Source organism: Salmo trutta, chromosome 28, assembly GCF_901001165.1.
Source record: "Salmo trutta chromosome 28, fSalTru1.1, whole genome shotgun sequence".
Lineage (NCBI taxonomy): Eukaryota > Metazoa > Chordata > Actinopteri > Salmoniformes > Salmonidae > Salmo > Salmo trutta.
In genome coordinates, this window is record NC_042984.1 from 21,500,167 (window position 1) to 21,515,154 (window position 14,988).

The 14,988-nt window shown below is 41.4% G+C and overlaps 3 protein-coding genes across 4 annotated transcripts; all 3 read left to right on the forward strand.

The window, feature by feature from the left end:
• Nucleotides 1-538: 538 nt before the first annotated feature.
• On the forward strand, nucleotides 539-7,445 carry LOC115165795 (serine/threonine-protein phosphatase 4 regulatory subunit 2-A). 2 transcript variants are annotated; one of them, XM_029719168.1, is made up of 9 exons: nucleotides 539-781; nucleotides 1,208-1,317; nucleotides 1,557-1,727; nucleotides 1,870-1,963; nucleotides 2,189-2,226; nucleotides 3,321-3,395; nucleotides 3,714-3,854; nucleotides 3,981-4,240; nucleotides 4,403-7,445. In XM_029719168.1, the coding sequence occupies exons 2-9, from the start codon at nucleotides 1,220-1,222 to the stop codon at nucleotides 4,750-4,752; spliced, it is 1,227 nt and encodes a 408-aa protein (XP_029575028.1). In that variant the 5' UTR covers nucleotides 539-781; nucleotides 1,208-1,219; the 3' UTR covers nucleotides 4,753-7,445. The 2 variants fall into 2 exon arrangements, with proteins under 2 accessions (XP_029575028.1, XP_029575029.1); XM_029719169.1 differs by having other exon boundaries at nucleotides 680-781; nucleotides 1,236-1,317.
• A 1,364-nt stretch (nucleotides 7,446-8,809) lies between these two features.
• LOC115165797 (guanylyl cyclase-activating protein 2-like) lies at nucleotides 8,810-10,898 on the forward strand. The gene is made up of 4 exons (XM_029719170.1): nucleotides 8,810-9,380; nucleotides 9,537-9,686; nucleotides 9,791-9,905; nucleotides 10,161-10,898. The coding sequence occupies exons 1-4, from the start codon at nucleotides 9,177-9,179 to the stop codon at nucleotides 10,307-10,309; spliced, it is 618 nt and encodes a 205-aa protein (XP_029575030.1). The 5' UTR covers nucleotides 8,810-9,176; the 3' UTR covers nucleotides 10,310-10,898.
• Nucleotides 10,899-12,624: 1,726 nt separating this feature from the next.
• Nucleotides 12,625-14,707, forward strand: LOC115165798 (ADP-ribose glycohydrolase OARD1). The gene is made up of 5 exons (XM_029719171.1): nucleotides 12,625-13,178; nucleotides 13,411-13,576; nucleotides 13,768-13,826; nucleotides 13,907-14,019; nucleotides 14,119-14,707. Exons 1-5 carry the CDS (start codon nucleotides 13,008-13,010, stop codon nucleotides 14,291-14,293), a joined length of 684 nt encoding a protein of 227 aa, XP_029575031.1. The 5' UTR covers nucleotides 12,625-13,007; the 3' UTR covers nucleotides 14,294-14,707.
• The last annotated feature ends 281 nt before the right edge of the window (nucleotides 14,708-14,988 follow it).

The following is a 14,988-nucleotide window of genomic DNA, read 5'->3' on the forward strand; positions in this document are numbered from 1 at the left end:
GTTACAGGTTACAGCATCCCCCGATTACCGTATTAACCCCTTGCTCCATGTGTCTCTATTTAGCAATCACAAAACAGCATACTTTTTTTGTAAGGGATTTTATCCCGTGCATCGATCATTAAAGGAAGAGGTGGGGAGTGTGGGATGTAGGAGAGAGGAGAGAGGAAGTTCTGTGGAGTAGATTATGGTTTGGGCAGACAGGTTTGAATGCCACACTGTGGATGATGGGGAGACATGAAACAGGTCTGTGTGGTGAGTGTTTAGTGGAGGAAACGGTGGAGCATGTGTTGATATTTTGTGAACTGCATTACGTAGACAGGGATAGATTGTGTGAAAGGGTTAGAGAGGCTCGACGGGGTTAGGGTTTGTGTGGTGCAGTGGGGGAGAGTGGTGTTTAGGGCTCTATTTCACTTTCTTAGAGGTACAGGACTAACGAAGATAATTTAATGTAGGTAGGCTGTGACTGGCCTCACACTCCAGTGCAGTAGGTGGCGTGGAACGCACCTTAAAAGTTGGATGCGATCCGCCAAACCAATCCCAAAGAAGAAGCCCGGTTTGCCAGACATACTCAAACTGGACATGCCCAGTTGAGTGGGTAGCTAACGTTAGCTAGCGAGTGTGTGACAAACGGCGCCATAAACTCACTAGGATGCATTGTTGCTAGCTAGCGGTAGCTAGCTTCTTCTGATTTCCTGTCGCTGGTGTGTAGGCTACTTCGGAAGCCATAAAATAGCTTACGTTACAACCATGGAAGTCGACACACTTTTGGAGGGTTTTACGGGTAAGTCAACTCGCGTTTGCTGATTTTCCGTATATGTACATGATTAACTAGCTACACTTGAATTTACAAGCGTAACGTTAAGTAGCTGCATATATTATACTCAGTGGACGGCTAACTAGCTTGTAGCTATCAGTCGAAATGGTTAGCTAGCTAACTCGCGCTAGGCCTATTTTATTTAGATAACGTTACTGTACTTGTATAATTCAAAACGTATGTGAATAGGTGTATTGTGTTGAAGCTATTTTGCCCACATTGTAGTTACATAGTTATCCGGTCGCTGTAACCTAGTTTATGTTGTCCATGGATGGTTAATTCGTTTTCTAGCTAGGTACTGTTAGATCGCTAACGCTGTGGTTTCCGTGCAGTTAATTATTGGTGCCTGCTAACGTTACCCTGCACTGCAACACTACACATAACTTGAAATAGTTTCCTATTTTCATGCATCTACGTTCAGACTTCGACAAGAAAGGGAAGAAAGATGCCTGCCCTGCCCTGGATCAATTTCTGTGTCATGTCGCCAAAACGGGAGAAACGATGTGAGTGTCTGATAAATGATCCCAACCGTGCCAGTCACTTTTCTAATGAGAAGACATTGTGTCATACAGGATATAAATAAAACGACTGGTAAATTACAACTCGTGGATTGTCATATTCCAGATATCTCTATATGCTACCAAATCCAAAGTTGTTTGAGGAGACATGGCTGCATCTCTGTTGGATAGGTTACAAGGTGCCTGATCTAGAGAGGATAACTTTTTGGTCTCATCTTTTCCAGGATTTCATGGTCACAGTTCAAAAGTTATTTCCTGTTTAAACTTGAGAAGGTAATGGATGACTTCAGAGCCTCGACACCAGACCAGCGAGGGCCAGCCAATCCTAATGTGGAGTACATTCCGTTTGAAGAGATGAAGGAGAGGATTCTCAAAATCGTAGAAGGATACAACGGGTGAGTATCCTCTACTAACCAGTGCTGAAACTTCTAATAAAACTATCCTTTTTCTTGTTTTACCAGTAGGTCTTTGTGTAGCCCTAGTATACAACCACGGTGAGGAAAGTATACCTTCTTGACAAATATCCCTATTTTCCAGGATTCCGTTCACCATCCAGCGTCTGTGTGAGTTACTGACTGAGCCAAAGAGGAACTACACAGGAACAGAGAAGTTCCTCAGGGGAGTGGAGAAGGTAAGTATCATCACTTTTACTGACATCATATCTCATAATGGGTGTTTGAATGAGGGTATTAAGCCTAGTAAGAATACCTATGTCACATATACATGTCCTTGTGTTGATTTGAGTGAGTAATGTATTCTCGCATGGCCCAGTTGAATTTTTTATAAACAAGTTAGAATTGCTTATATTAATATACAATATAAATGCTTGGGGATTGATGGTGTTTATGTTTTGCAGAATGTGATGGTGGTCAGCTGTGTGTGTCCTACATCAGAGTAAGTATTCTGTCATGTTTCTCTGCCTACCCCTTTAGCTTATACCTAAAAGTGTTGTTGTTTTTTATAGCAAAACATACTTTAAAGGTGCTAATGTACACAGGATTTTTTGCATTGCAATTACAGAAAATATCTGGAATAGTGGAATGATAGCGTTTCAGAGTATTACAGTGTCGCATTTTGATTCACTGTGATATTCACTTGTTGATTTCTTCCGCCAGTGCGGCATCTTTTGTCAAACTGGGAAAGCTGTTCTGACTTTGGCTGTGTTATCTAGTGGAAATCGTTAATTTCCTGGTTGCTAAAATTCTACACTGTTCGCTCAATTTCAACTTATGTGAGAGAACAAGCACTCAATATTGTAGGGAATCGTTGTACCATCTAAATTGCTGTGAAATGTAATTTCAGCAACAAAAAAAAATCATATTTACAGCTGTTTGAAGCTGGTGGACCAAAAAACTAAAGTAACTTTTGTTTTGGTTCACCCTCTTCAAACAGCTGAAAATATGATTTTTTTGGTTGTTGATTTAGATGGTACAATGATTGCCTACAATATTCAGTGCTTGTTTTCTCACAGAAATTGAGAGAATGTAACAATACTGCTTCCGTCCCTCTCCTCGCCCCTACCTGGGCTCGAACCAGGTACCCTCTGCACACATCGACAACAGTCACCCTCGAAGCATCGTTACTCATTGCTCCACAACTACTTCAAGGTCTCAGAGCGAGTGATGTCATTGATTGAAACGCTATTAGCGCGCACCCCGCTAACTAGCTAGCCATTTCACACCGTTTACATGAACAGTGTAGCATTTTAGCAACCAAGAAATTAGTTTCCACTAGATAAAAGTCAGAACAGCTATCCTAGTTTGACAACAGATGCCGCACCGGCGGGCAAAATCAATAGGCGAATATCACAGCCAATCACAACACTGTGGGTAAGCAATACTGTGAAACACTATCCTTCCACCATTAGCGCCAAGTATATTATGGAAATGTACTGAAATTACAATGCAAAAAAACAAAAACCAATCCTATCTATAGCACTTTAAAGCAAACATTCACTTGGATTTGACTCACTCTGCCTCTTTTTAAAGGAAAAATGGGGCAACCAGTGTAAACAGAATGAATGGAGTGATGTTCCCTGGCAATACCACTATTTATTCAGAAAGGTGAGAGATACCTACTTGTCAATGGCTAACTTTCAGTTATGCTATTAAAGAAACAACAACCATAAAACAGGGATAAGGAATCCAAATGAAACCCAGCAGTCTTTCTTTCCAGGGATCCCTGAACATAGGGGGAGAAGGTTAACTCATTTACTCATGCGAAATATAATTGTCAGACAGTGGGTGGCACTGTAGTGTTGCTTGAATTAATCTCCTTGTTATTCATTAAATTAAATTGCAACATGGATTCAGTTGCAACAACATTTGATTGTATGAAAGTGTATTAGATTATGCAGAGATTATTTCCTCTCCTTACGGTAGGAATGTAAATGGACCAGGCACGCCAAGGCCACTGAACAGACCAAAGCTATCACTATCCACCTCTTTTGCAACAAACGGTCTCCCTGACAGCACAGACGATAAGGAGCCACTCACAGAACAAGAGGAGGAGCATGTTGTCAGGTAAATAGCATTGTGTGAAAGCCAGGTGACTGTCAGCAGAAAGATAATGCACTCATAACACGTGTAAATGTTTTATAAGACATATAATTAGAGCAACTGGTTCTGATGTTTTGACACTTCCTTTAGTGATTCCTCGGTATCGGAAAGTGATGCCACACAGAGCAGTCCGATGAAGACCAAGCATCCGGAAGAGGATGCAACGGAGGCAGAGAGCCATGTAGTCAAGAGGCTGAAGTTTGACATGGATGAAGAGGAGGATGAGGTAGACAAGGAGATGTCATGTCCTGCACCTGCCCAAAGTTCATCAGACATGCCAGAATCATCAACAGATATTGTTGAGGAAGAAAAAGAGAAGTCTGCTGATATGCTCACCACAGATGATCGTGGTATGTATTTTGCACAATGGGGCATTTGGCATTTTCAAATCACATTATGTGATTTGTGAAAGGGAAAATATGACATGAATCTAAAAATAACATTGCTAAAATGGATTCATTGATTTATGGAAGGATGTAATGGTATTATTGTTCTTGCCTTCTGTCCCCCAGAGCCCTCCAGTACTCAGACAGAAGATCCCTTTGATGACGAGGAAGAGACATCAGAGAGGGAGGCTGAGTATGGCCCCAACCACAGTCTAAAGAGTGACAGCACCATGGACCAGTCAGAGGAGCAGCTTGCTCAGTCAGGGAATGATCTGAGTTTAGAGGAACAGGAGGAAGGAGATTGCAGTGACCCAGTAAGTAGCAGCAGTAGCAGCAACGGGGAGGGAGCACCCAGTGAAGAGCCTGTCCCCTCTGCCTCTCCCAGCAGTACAGCTGAGTCGTTGGCAGAGGGCGCTGCTGCAGAAAACTGTTCGGAAAGCTCAGAGACGGCAGATGAGCCCATGGAACAGGACTAACCTGAGGCCGAGGGGCCCCCCCCAACATTATTTTACACTGTATATTGATACTGTACCAAACCCAGGAGATCTCTGTACCACCATGGACCTGTAATCTCCCAGCACAGGGAGGCTTTTTGTGAGGCCTCAGAGGATTTTCACCCTCAGGTCTCTTCACGCCTTGTATGACCCACCCACCAGTCTGTTTTTAAAAACTGGAACTTATCATTTAATGTTCCCCTCCAGCTTGGTTTTTTTAAAAGCCTGTGGCTCAGCTATACTTTTTTTTATCACCTTGATAGTTTTTATTTCTCTCATGGATCACTGTCATTTTAGTATTTACTGCTATTTTAGACACCAGTTCTAAAGCTGCTTGGTTAACATTGTGATAAGGAATGAATCAGCCACTTCTGTGTGTTTGTTGTGATCTCATTCTGTGGTGAACGTATCATGTTTGCCGGCCCAGTTAGGGTCTCCTCTGGATCTGTGGGATGCCTTGGCTTTTCCCTTGGTAAAGCTACTGTTCACATCTATGTTTCAATTTTTAGCGTAGTTGTCCATACCTTGGAATGTAAAGTATGAAGGATTGTCCATGACACACATCTGTTCCATAAAACCACTGGAAGCCCTTGCCCTGCAAGTTTGGTAGTCTGTCAAAGTAAACATACCGAAACCATGGATCGCAACCAATCCTCATGTACTATTGCACTCTGATTGAACAAAACAGATAGTGCTTTCAGAAAGTATTCATACCCCTTGACCTATTCCACATTTTGTTACAGCTTGAATTCAAAATGGCTTAAATGTTAACACACAATACCCCATAATGAAAACACATTTTTAGAAGTCTTTGCAAATTTATTGAAAATGAAATAAATATCTAACTTAGAGGTATGCAAACTGAGCTCAGGAGCAGCCAACTTCCTTTGATCATCCTTGAGCTGTCTTTACAACTTGATTGGGGTCCACCTGTGGCCAATTAATTTGTTTGGACATTATTTAGAAAAACACCTGTCTATATAAGGTCCCACAGTTGACATTGCATGTCAGAGCAGAAACTATACCATGAAGTCCAAGGAACTGTCCGTAGAGGGCCGAGACATGATTGTGATGAGGCATATATCTGGGGGAAGGGTATACAACAATTGTAGTGTTAAGTTTTTGCGAGCACAGTGGTCTCCATCATTGGGACATTGAAAAAATATAGAACTACCCAGACTGCCTAGAGCTAGCTGTCCGACCAAGGCAAGAAAGACCTTTGGTAAGGGAGGTGACCAAGAACCCAATGACCACTCTGACAGAACTACAGAGTTCCTTGGTTGAGATGGGAGAACCTGTCAGAAGGACAAGTCTTTACGCACTTCACTAATCTGAGCTTTATGAGAGAGTGGCCAGACGGAAGCCGCTCCTAACAAAAAGGCACATGATGGAAGGCCTGGAGTTTGCAAAATGCATATGAAAGATGGAGCATAAGGCAACAGATTCTGTTGTCTGATGAGAGACAAATTGGCCTGAATGTAAAGTGCTATGTCTAGAGAGAAACAGGCACAGCTAATCACCCATCTAACACCATCCCTACTGTATAGCGGTGGTGGCAGCATCTTGCTATAAGGATGCTTTTCAGTGGCAGGGACTGAGAGACTGGTAAGGATACCGCGAACAATGAATGTTGTCAAATCCCTGATGAGAACCTGCTTCAGAGTGCAAATGACCTTGGACTGGGGTGAAGATTTACGTTCCAACAGGACAATGACCCCAAGCATATAGCCAAGGCAATGCTGGAATGTCTTCAGAACAAGAGTTTGAAAGTCCTTGAGTGGCTCAACCAAAGCCCATTGAAAATCTATGGAAAGACTTGGAGATTGCTGTTCACCACCACTTCCCATTTAACATAACAGCTTGAGAAAATCTGCAAGGAAGAATGGGAGGAAATCCCCAAATCCAGATGTGCCCAAGACGACACAAAGCTGTAATCACCACCAAAGGTGTTTTTACAAAGTATTGACTCGGGTGTGAATACTTATATAAATTAGATGTATTTATTTTTCAATACATTTGCAAAAATGTCTAAATGTTTTCACTTTGCCATAATGGGGTATTTTGTGTTGGAAAATTGAATTCAGGCTTTAACCCAACAAAATGTGGAATAGGTTGAAGGGAATGAATACTTTCTGACAGCACTGTATAGCTGTGAACCAATTGCTCTAAACATTCCAGGAGCACTCTATCCCATCGTTCTCCACCTTCTCACCTGTTGCTAAGTCTTCCAAAACATCAGAAGATGATATTGGCAATTTCCTGATTTCTGTTGTCTGACAGTATTGAGTGAATGCTTTTGTCGGTTGACCACAGTTACTGTCAGTTTTTGTGTCCGATTTACTCAAATGGTAAGAAAACATGGTGTACTTTAGTTCTCACAATCTTTTCAATTGAATAAAACTACATTTGTCAAATTGAAATGTCAATATCAGCACTAAATGTCATTGATCACAAGAATCTTGTTTGATTTTATTTTGAGAGTTTACTGGCTGCCATATCTTTACCAGTTTCTGCAACTGTCTTTTTATATATTAGGATAAACATTTCTGTAAAGTAGATTTTGTAGATTGTAATATGTGTTCACTGCCTTTGTGAAACCGATTGACATCTCTGTACATTGAATGATTGGCTTTCAGCACAGTATTCATATGAAGCAATAAATGCTAACATTTTAAGTGTGGGGTTTGCTTAATTTGTATCAGTACGTTTTTCAAGTAACTTTTGCCAACTATGAATACATCTTTTGAATATATTATGTCCTTATCTGTACATTTTCAGAGACAGTTATGAGAGTATCTCCAGATGGCCTTGACACTCAGGCTAATGATACTTATGTGTCCCTATGAAACACCTAGTCAGCAGATTACATGAGCCAAGATGTGCTAGACGGGGGTGTTCAGTCAACACACTGGGAATATCTCAATTGCATATTCCTCACGTCCTCAAAATCCAATGGCGGAGGTCAGAGGGGAGGGACCTCTGGCTTTCTCATCCAATTGGTTTTGAGAAGGAGCCGAAGAGAGAGGACACAAGGAGTATGCAATGGAGATCTTCACACTGTTCAACTATAGGAAACAAGGACAGTCAGTCCCACAAGTATGTTTTTCCAACCTCTGCCTCCTGCAACCTGTCTCTTTAGTGTATATAAATTTGATAAATGTTTCTCATATCGATATCAGGATTTTCACGTCTTCCATACAAAAATATAACAAGGGGTATTTGGAGACAGTCAACTGGTAAAATGTTAGGCCTACTACTGAGCCATGGAATACAATAATAAATGTTGATCATAAAGTTGATGTACTTATGACATAATTATGCTGCAACAGAGACACAATGTGTACATTCTGTCACACAGGTTATCAAGGAAGGTCCTAGAAATAGCATCACCTTAAAGAGGGATTACCAAATGCCTGGCCTTTATGAGTCATCAGATTTGCAAACAAAAAGGAGGATCCCATGTAAGGGACATTGTGTAACTAACCTTTGGCAAGACATGGACTTCATATTTCACCACGGGAATATACTGGGTGCTTCCTGTTTATGGCTCAATCTCTGTAGAGATGACATGGGACAGTTTCCTGGACCCTGATTAAACCTAGTCCTGGATGAAAAAAATCATTTTCAATTGATAGTTTCCATTGAAAGTGGATTTTAGTCCAGGACTAAACTGGGTCTGGGTCTGGGAAACTGGCCTTGTACCTTTTCTACAATGACTTGTATGCTGATTTCAATTTCCTCATGTCACACTATTACCATGATCAAAGAAAAATGTCAAGTCAAGGGCTCTTCCTTTTAGGTTTAGTAGTCTAAATTAGCAGTTCATTTAGCAGTTTAACATCTTTATATTTATATTTTGTTCACCGCCTGTCTGTTGCAGTAGGTCTAGCAGGTTCACTTGCCTTGGACTGACTGGACTTCTTACACTGACGCTTGAGCAATAGAAGATGGACAATAGCAAATCTTCTCGAGAACTCACTATGAACTAATTGATCCAGACAGTAGGCATGTATTCCTAATCCCTTGTGTCATGTGATCTATATCAGTCCTTGCCCAGTCTCTACCATCAGTGGAGAATTGTCAGACAAGGGGTAATATAGTAACTCACTGTTTCTGTCCGCAGTGTTTTTGTTTATATGTGGTACCTTTATGGAAATGTTATATTTTTTTCAGTAATAGTACAGACACAGTGGACTGATTAAAAAGTTGCAGTTGTGATGGAAATGAGCACATAGTTGGAAGAGAAAAATAATTTGTGGAATGTCCAAAGAGTAGAGCTACACCCCTGACTGACACAACTTTCAACCATGAGAGACAACTTCTTCAACTAAGGAGCCCAATCAAACATGAGCGACAACACCTTCAACTAAAGAGGCTCATCACAGTATTTGAGAACGATTTCCGTGATGGGTCAGCGACTAAGTGAGGACAGTGATTCAGACCAGGAAATTGATGTTGCAGAGCTGCAGGACTGGTATAAGAAGTTTGTGGTGGAGTGCCCAAGTGGAACACTCTTCATGCACGAGTTCAAGAGCTTCTTCGGTGTTACTAACAACAAGGAGGCGGCCGATTATATTGAGAATATGTTTCGCGCATTTGACAAGAACGGAGTGAGTAGCCTACAGATTACAGTCATCTGATGGGGGCCTTTGACAGCCACAGTGTCCACATCCTTCAAGTGATAACTGTTGAACATCACTTTCTCTTCATTTCTGTATTTCTTAATGAGTATCATAAAATTATTTTATAATTTCTTTCCTTTGCAGGACAATACAATTGATTTTCTAGAGTATGTTGCAGCCTTGAACCTGGTCTTGAGGGGCAAGTTGGAACATAAACTGAAATGGACTTTCAAAATGTACGACAAAGATGGAAGTGGCTGCATTGACAAGACAGAGCTGCTGGAGATTGTAGAGGTAACAGACGTTCAAAGATTATTATAGGATTACATAAAATACAGTTATGATATCCCATACATATATGGGATATCATTCCAAAATCTGCTTGTTTTCTCTCTCAGTCTATCTACAGACTGAAGAAAGCCTGTCATGAAGAACTGGATGCAGAGTGTAACCTCCTGACCCCAGATCAAGTGGTCGACAGAATATTTGAACTGGTTGATGAAAATGGAGATGGTGAGGACGCTTTCTTTACCCTCTTACTGTTCTCTGACAGCTTGATCTGTGGTTTTAATAATGTAATGATTTAGCAGGTTCTCACTGTGATTCCATATCATTATGACTGTGTGTAACACATTATTGTGTATAACATTCTAAAGTATTTAGAAAATTGGACCAATGGACAATGGGTGTTAGTAATGTTTTTCCCTCAGTGTAAACCGTGTTTGGTTTCAGTAGTTAGTGAGTAATGCTAACTGTGTCTTCCCTCAGGGGAGTTGTCTCTGGATGAGTTCATTGACGGGGCCAGGAGGGACAAGTGGGTGATGAAGATGCTGCAGATGGACGTCAATCCTGGGGACTGGATCAGTGAACGGCGATGCAAGAGCTCTGGAGCGAGCTCTGAAGCTGAACCTCTGTAATAAGTTTATAGACTTCTTTCGATCAAAATTTGAATCCATCTACCAGCAGCTTCAGCTATCCTGTGCCCTGCCCCTGTGCCCAGGTGGTGGCTGACACTACCACCATACCCATGGGGATTATGGACTCTTGTGCAGAGGGGGCAACCGTTGCTGTAATACCCTCTCTCCCCACAACCCCTACACCACACACCATAACTTGTTGCTTCTTTTATAACTTTCTTTGTTTTCTCTTTTGAAATCCCTAATGTGTACATATCTGAGTGTTTCTGTTCCCACTGATGGTTATGTGTGTGTTCTACTGCCCATGATTTCATTTTGTATGTGCAGTGTAAAGTAAAAGTGACCAGTTTTCTCCATCTCTATATGGTTGAAAGACAACATGCAGTGGCAGATCGTAAAGTTTATTTTGCAATTATGTTTTGCTAGGGAAAAATGTCAATGGTTAGAGCTGACAATAATATAGTATTCTGGTAGCAGACTTGGTTGTTACATATCTGGCACAATTTTTGCATTTGTAGAACAACTCTTTTTGTGTATGTTGAACAGTAAATGTGTATGAAGATGTATAATAAACACACTAATGTTGACCTATTTTATGGAATGTAAGTCTATTATATAACCCTGAATAAATGCACTATCAATTTCAGAGTATATGAGGGTACATCACAATATCATAAATAACCCGACAATATGGAAATCATACTGCCCATCTTTGACAGTATTCACTTCATCACATTCCAGAATGGATGGTGGAGGTAGGTACTGGAGCAGGAGCAGAATCAACCTTCAGCTCCTCCTACCTCTACGTACTTGTAGATGTTAAATGATTGGATAGGTTTAAGCAGCTTCACCTTGGGTAATGGCGGTAGGCGGCAGATAATTGCGGCTGGTAGAGCTTTATGAGTCGACGAGACATGGCGGCAAATTCAAGATACAAGAACCATTTGCTACTACAGCGGATGAAGGAGTGGAAAGTGCGTGGAGGTTTGTGGAAATGGACATCAAGGAAGAAGGAAAGGAGCTAAGTGTAGAGGGAAGCAGTGTGGTGAGGAAGATTTTAGTCAAGTACAAAGAGATAAAATGTAACCTGACAAGAGTGTGGTGGCATATGCGGGTTTGAGCCTTTTTTGAGAGAACGGATCCTTTCCTTCTTGTGGATCCATATGTGATGTCAGGTTGAGTGGAGAAGAGGTTGGGGACTGTTAAATCGGTGAAAGTAACTCGAAGTGGACTCGTGATGATATTTGTGTGTCTTCCGCCAAAAGGGAGCGGGCACTCTGCACCACGCACCTTGGGACAAGACCTGTGACTTTCTTTGCTCCCTGGAGTAGGGCGCCATTGAAAGGAGTGATAACTGGTGTGGCGTGAATGTTGAGAAGGATCAACTGAAATGGAAGATTCCCGGTGTTTGTGACGCACAGCGTTTGGTATGACGCAGACCCGGTGGAGAGCGTGATGAAACAGAGAAGACACTGTCTTTACCCAACAAAGTCAAGTTAGGATATTTACAGTATTTTAGGTGTCAAACTTATGGTCATGTTGCAGCAGTGTGTAAGAGGGAGATTCCTAGATGTGAGAAGCGTGCAGGAGGGCATGAGACAAAGGAATGTGTAGTATCGGTGGAAAAAGCTGTGTGTGTTAACTTTAGGGGTACCCATGTTGTTGGAGATCAGAAGTGTCCGGTGAGAGAAAGGCAGGTCGAGGTTGCCAGGGTGAGAATAGTACAGAAGGTGTCGTATGCTGAGGCAGTGAATAGAGTAGTAGAGGAAGATGGATCCAGGGCGAGGGATCCTAAGAGGATACCTGTGAGTAGCCCGAGGCCAATAGAGAGTGATAGGAATAACATGTGCTTCAGTAAGGTTAGCTTCTTAGCATTCATACCCATGGTTATCAACTGTACCGCAGAAATGGAACATAAATTCCAGAAAATATATGTTGTGGTGGCAGCTGCAGAAAAGTACTTGGCTGTACAAAATGTTACTGCAAAAGAGTTACAGCACGGTGTGTTGAACAATGCCCTCTCAGGCTGACGGCCTGGCATAGGATCAGATAGAGCCAAAGTAGTGGAATTGTGGTGAGGTTTTAATGGGTGTAGGGTAATTTGTATTTATTTTTATTCGTTCTTATTTCCCTCCTCTTTGTGTGTCACAGTGTAATTAATTCACAATCCAGAACAGTAGGCTGACACAGCAGGGGGCAGCATGCACCTCTAACGTTTATATTTGCGGACCACGATAATACCATCGAAGAAGAAGCGTCAACATCACCTTGCTTTCTGATAGGCTTACTTACACCTTGTGGCAAAGAGGAAGTAGATTGCTAGCGCCATAATAGAGGGTATATGCTAGAAGGGATACAGCTTTTGTCGAATTAATGTCAAAAGTTGGTTATTTTTTTCATTTGATCTAACTCGAACCCTTTTACTAACCTTAACCTAATCATTCCAACCTGCTGCGTAAATTCTAACCTACGAAAAGTCAAATCTGACAAAAACTGGATCCCATCTAGTTCTAACCCTTATAATACCTACGTTGGTGAAATTGAAAGAGAAATTTAACGACTTCGACACTAGCTAAATTGATACATTTGGGACAATGCACCATAGCTAGCTAGTTGCCGTGTGCAATTTTCAGACAAATGTGCCGGCTCTGTAGATGCTAAAGCTAGGGTCATGTGACTGTAGTGATATAACTAGCTAATGCAGCTTCAAATAATCAATGCACTTTCATTTTCTCGCAGTAGCATTGCTTTCCCTCGCAGATTAACAAAACAGATTGCCTATCCGTCCCACCTGGTTGACTACAGCTCACCTGCCAAAGTAATGTCAACTGCATCTGTGGAGCCAGTGCGCTCTATAGGCAAATCGAAGGTAAGTGGCCAGCATGAAAACGCCTTAGTTAGCTAGTAGGTAATGCTGCCATACCGTTGAATGGCATGTAATCAATGGCTGTTGTTACTTACTGTCAACAGTCCTATTTAGCAAGCTAGCCACTTACCTGGAGCTGAAGAGGACGGGAAAACTATTTGGCATAAATAATGTATCTAAGGTTTTGGATAGTGGTGACTGTTTCTGTGGTGTAATGCTGCTCTCTCCTGGCCAGCCTGCAGAAGGCATCTGGAGCCTACATCATGTGAAGGGGGACTTGTTCTCCGGTCCTGAAGATGAGGCCCTGGCCCACTGTATCAGCAAAGACTACCACATGGGAGCTGGCATCGCAGTTATGTTCAAGAAGAAGTTTGGTGGAGTGGCTGAGCTAAAGGAACAGAGTGAGTTGTTCTGTATAATGTAGTATAATGTATTATTAATGTATTTGTTATGCACTGCATGCTATGGAAGTCTGTTGTGATGTGCCCTTTTCTTTTAAAATGGGCCCTGAATTTGGAAAAGCATGGCTTATATCATAAGCCCATGTCATTGATCAAGATCACTGTTCACTGGTTTTGCTTTTACTTCACAGAGAAGGTGCCAGGACAATGTGCTGTACTCAAAAGACACAAGCGTTTTGTGTACTACCTGGTAAGACAGTTGCCTTGTTAGTTTCATTCAACCAACAAACATTTTAAAGCATTTAAAAAAATGTTTTGTCTCTATTACAGATAACAAAGGAAAAGTACAGCAACAAGCCCACCTATGACAGCCTGAGGCAGAGCCTTGAGGACATGAAGTCTCATTGCTTGAAAAACGGAGTAACTGCAATATCAATGCCTCGGTTTGTATGAATACATTCTACACATAAAGGTGTCATTAAATTATTTTAACATGTCAATCATTTCCATTTCACTAAATGTTCTATCCCTCTATTCTACAGCATTGGCTGTGGCCTTGATCGACTGAGCTGGGACAAAGTGGAAAAGATTCTTGAGAAGGTATTCCAGCCCACAAGTATCAGTATCACTGTGTACACCCTCCCTGTAAAATCCACAGAGAAACCAAGTCCACGGGGAAACCAAGTTTCCAATGATGTTTTCTGTAAAACAAAATGAAGTTAAACTCACAGACAATATATCAGCATACGAGTATGCATCTGTACAAAGTTTTCCCAAGGCTGTACTTTTGAAAGAGAATAAACACACTTTTCCTTGAAATCATACCCCCTCCTCATCTCTACTTTACCCCTGTGTTTAATTGTTCTATGAAATGACATGTTCATATTTTGCACTTTAATTACTTTCCTATATAGTAGCGATATCATATTCATAGGAATTCTCTCCACCAGAAGGGGGCACCAATGATTGTTTTCTCCACATCACTTCAGTGGCTTGTTCTGTACTGCTTTTTGTCATATGCAGATTTTAAATACCCTGTAATGCACAAGTACCTTACATGAGCATGAATAAGAAAAAGTAAATTGTGATTTTAATTTCACAAGATAATAAAATAATCTGTTTTACACCTTTCACTGTGGTTCTTGTGTAATATACAGAAATTGACTGCTTAGTGTAAATGGTGTTATGTCATCATTGGATCATATTCACCTTATGACTAAATGTAGCTATATCACCTGTCATACAATACAGGGGGATATATGATCTTCACAAATACATCTAGTCACTCATACCTATCTCTTCGTTCACTGACTGTGCTTAATTCACTGTGCTGTGATTCAGGCAATGCTCATGAGTCACTAGCTTGATGTTTGGGGCGGCAGGTAGCCTAGTGGTTAGAGCATTGGACTAGT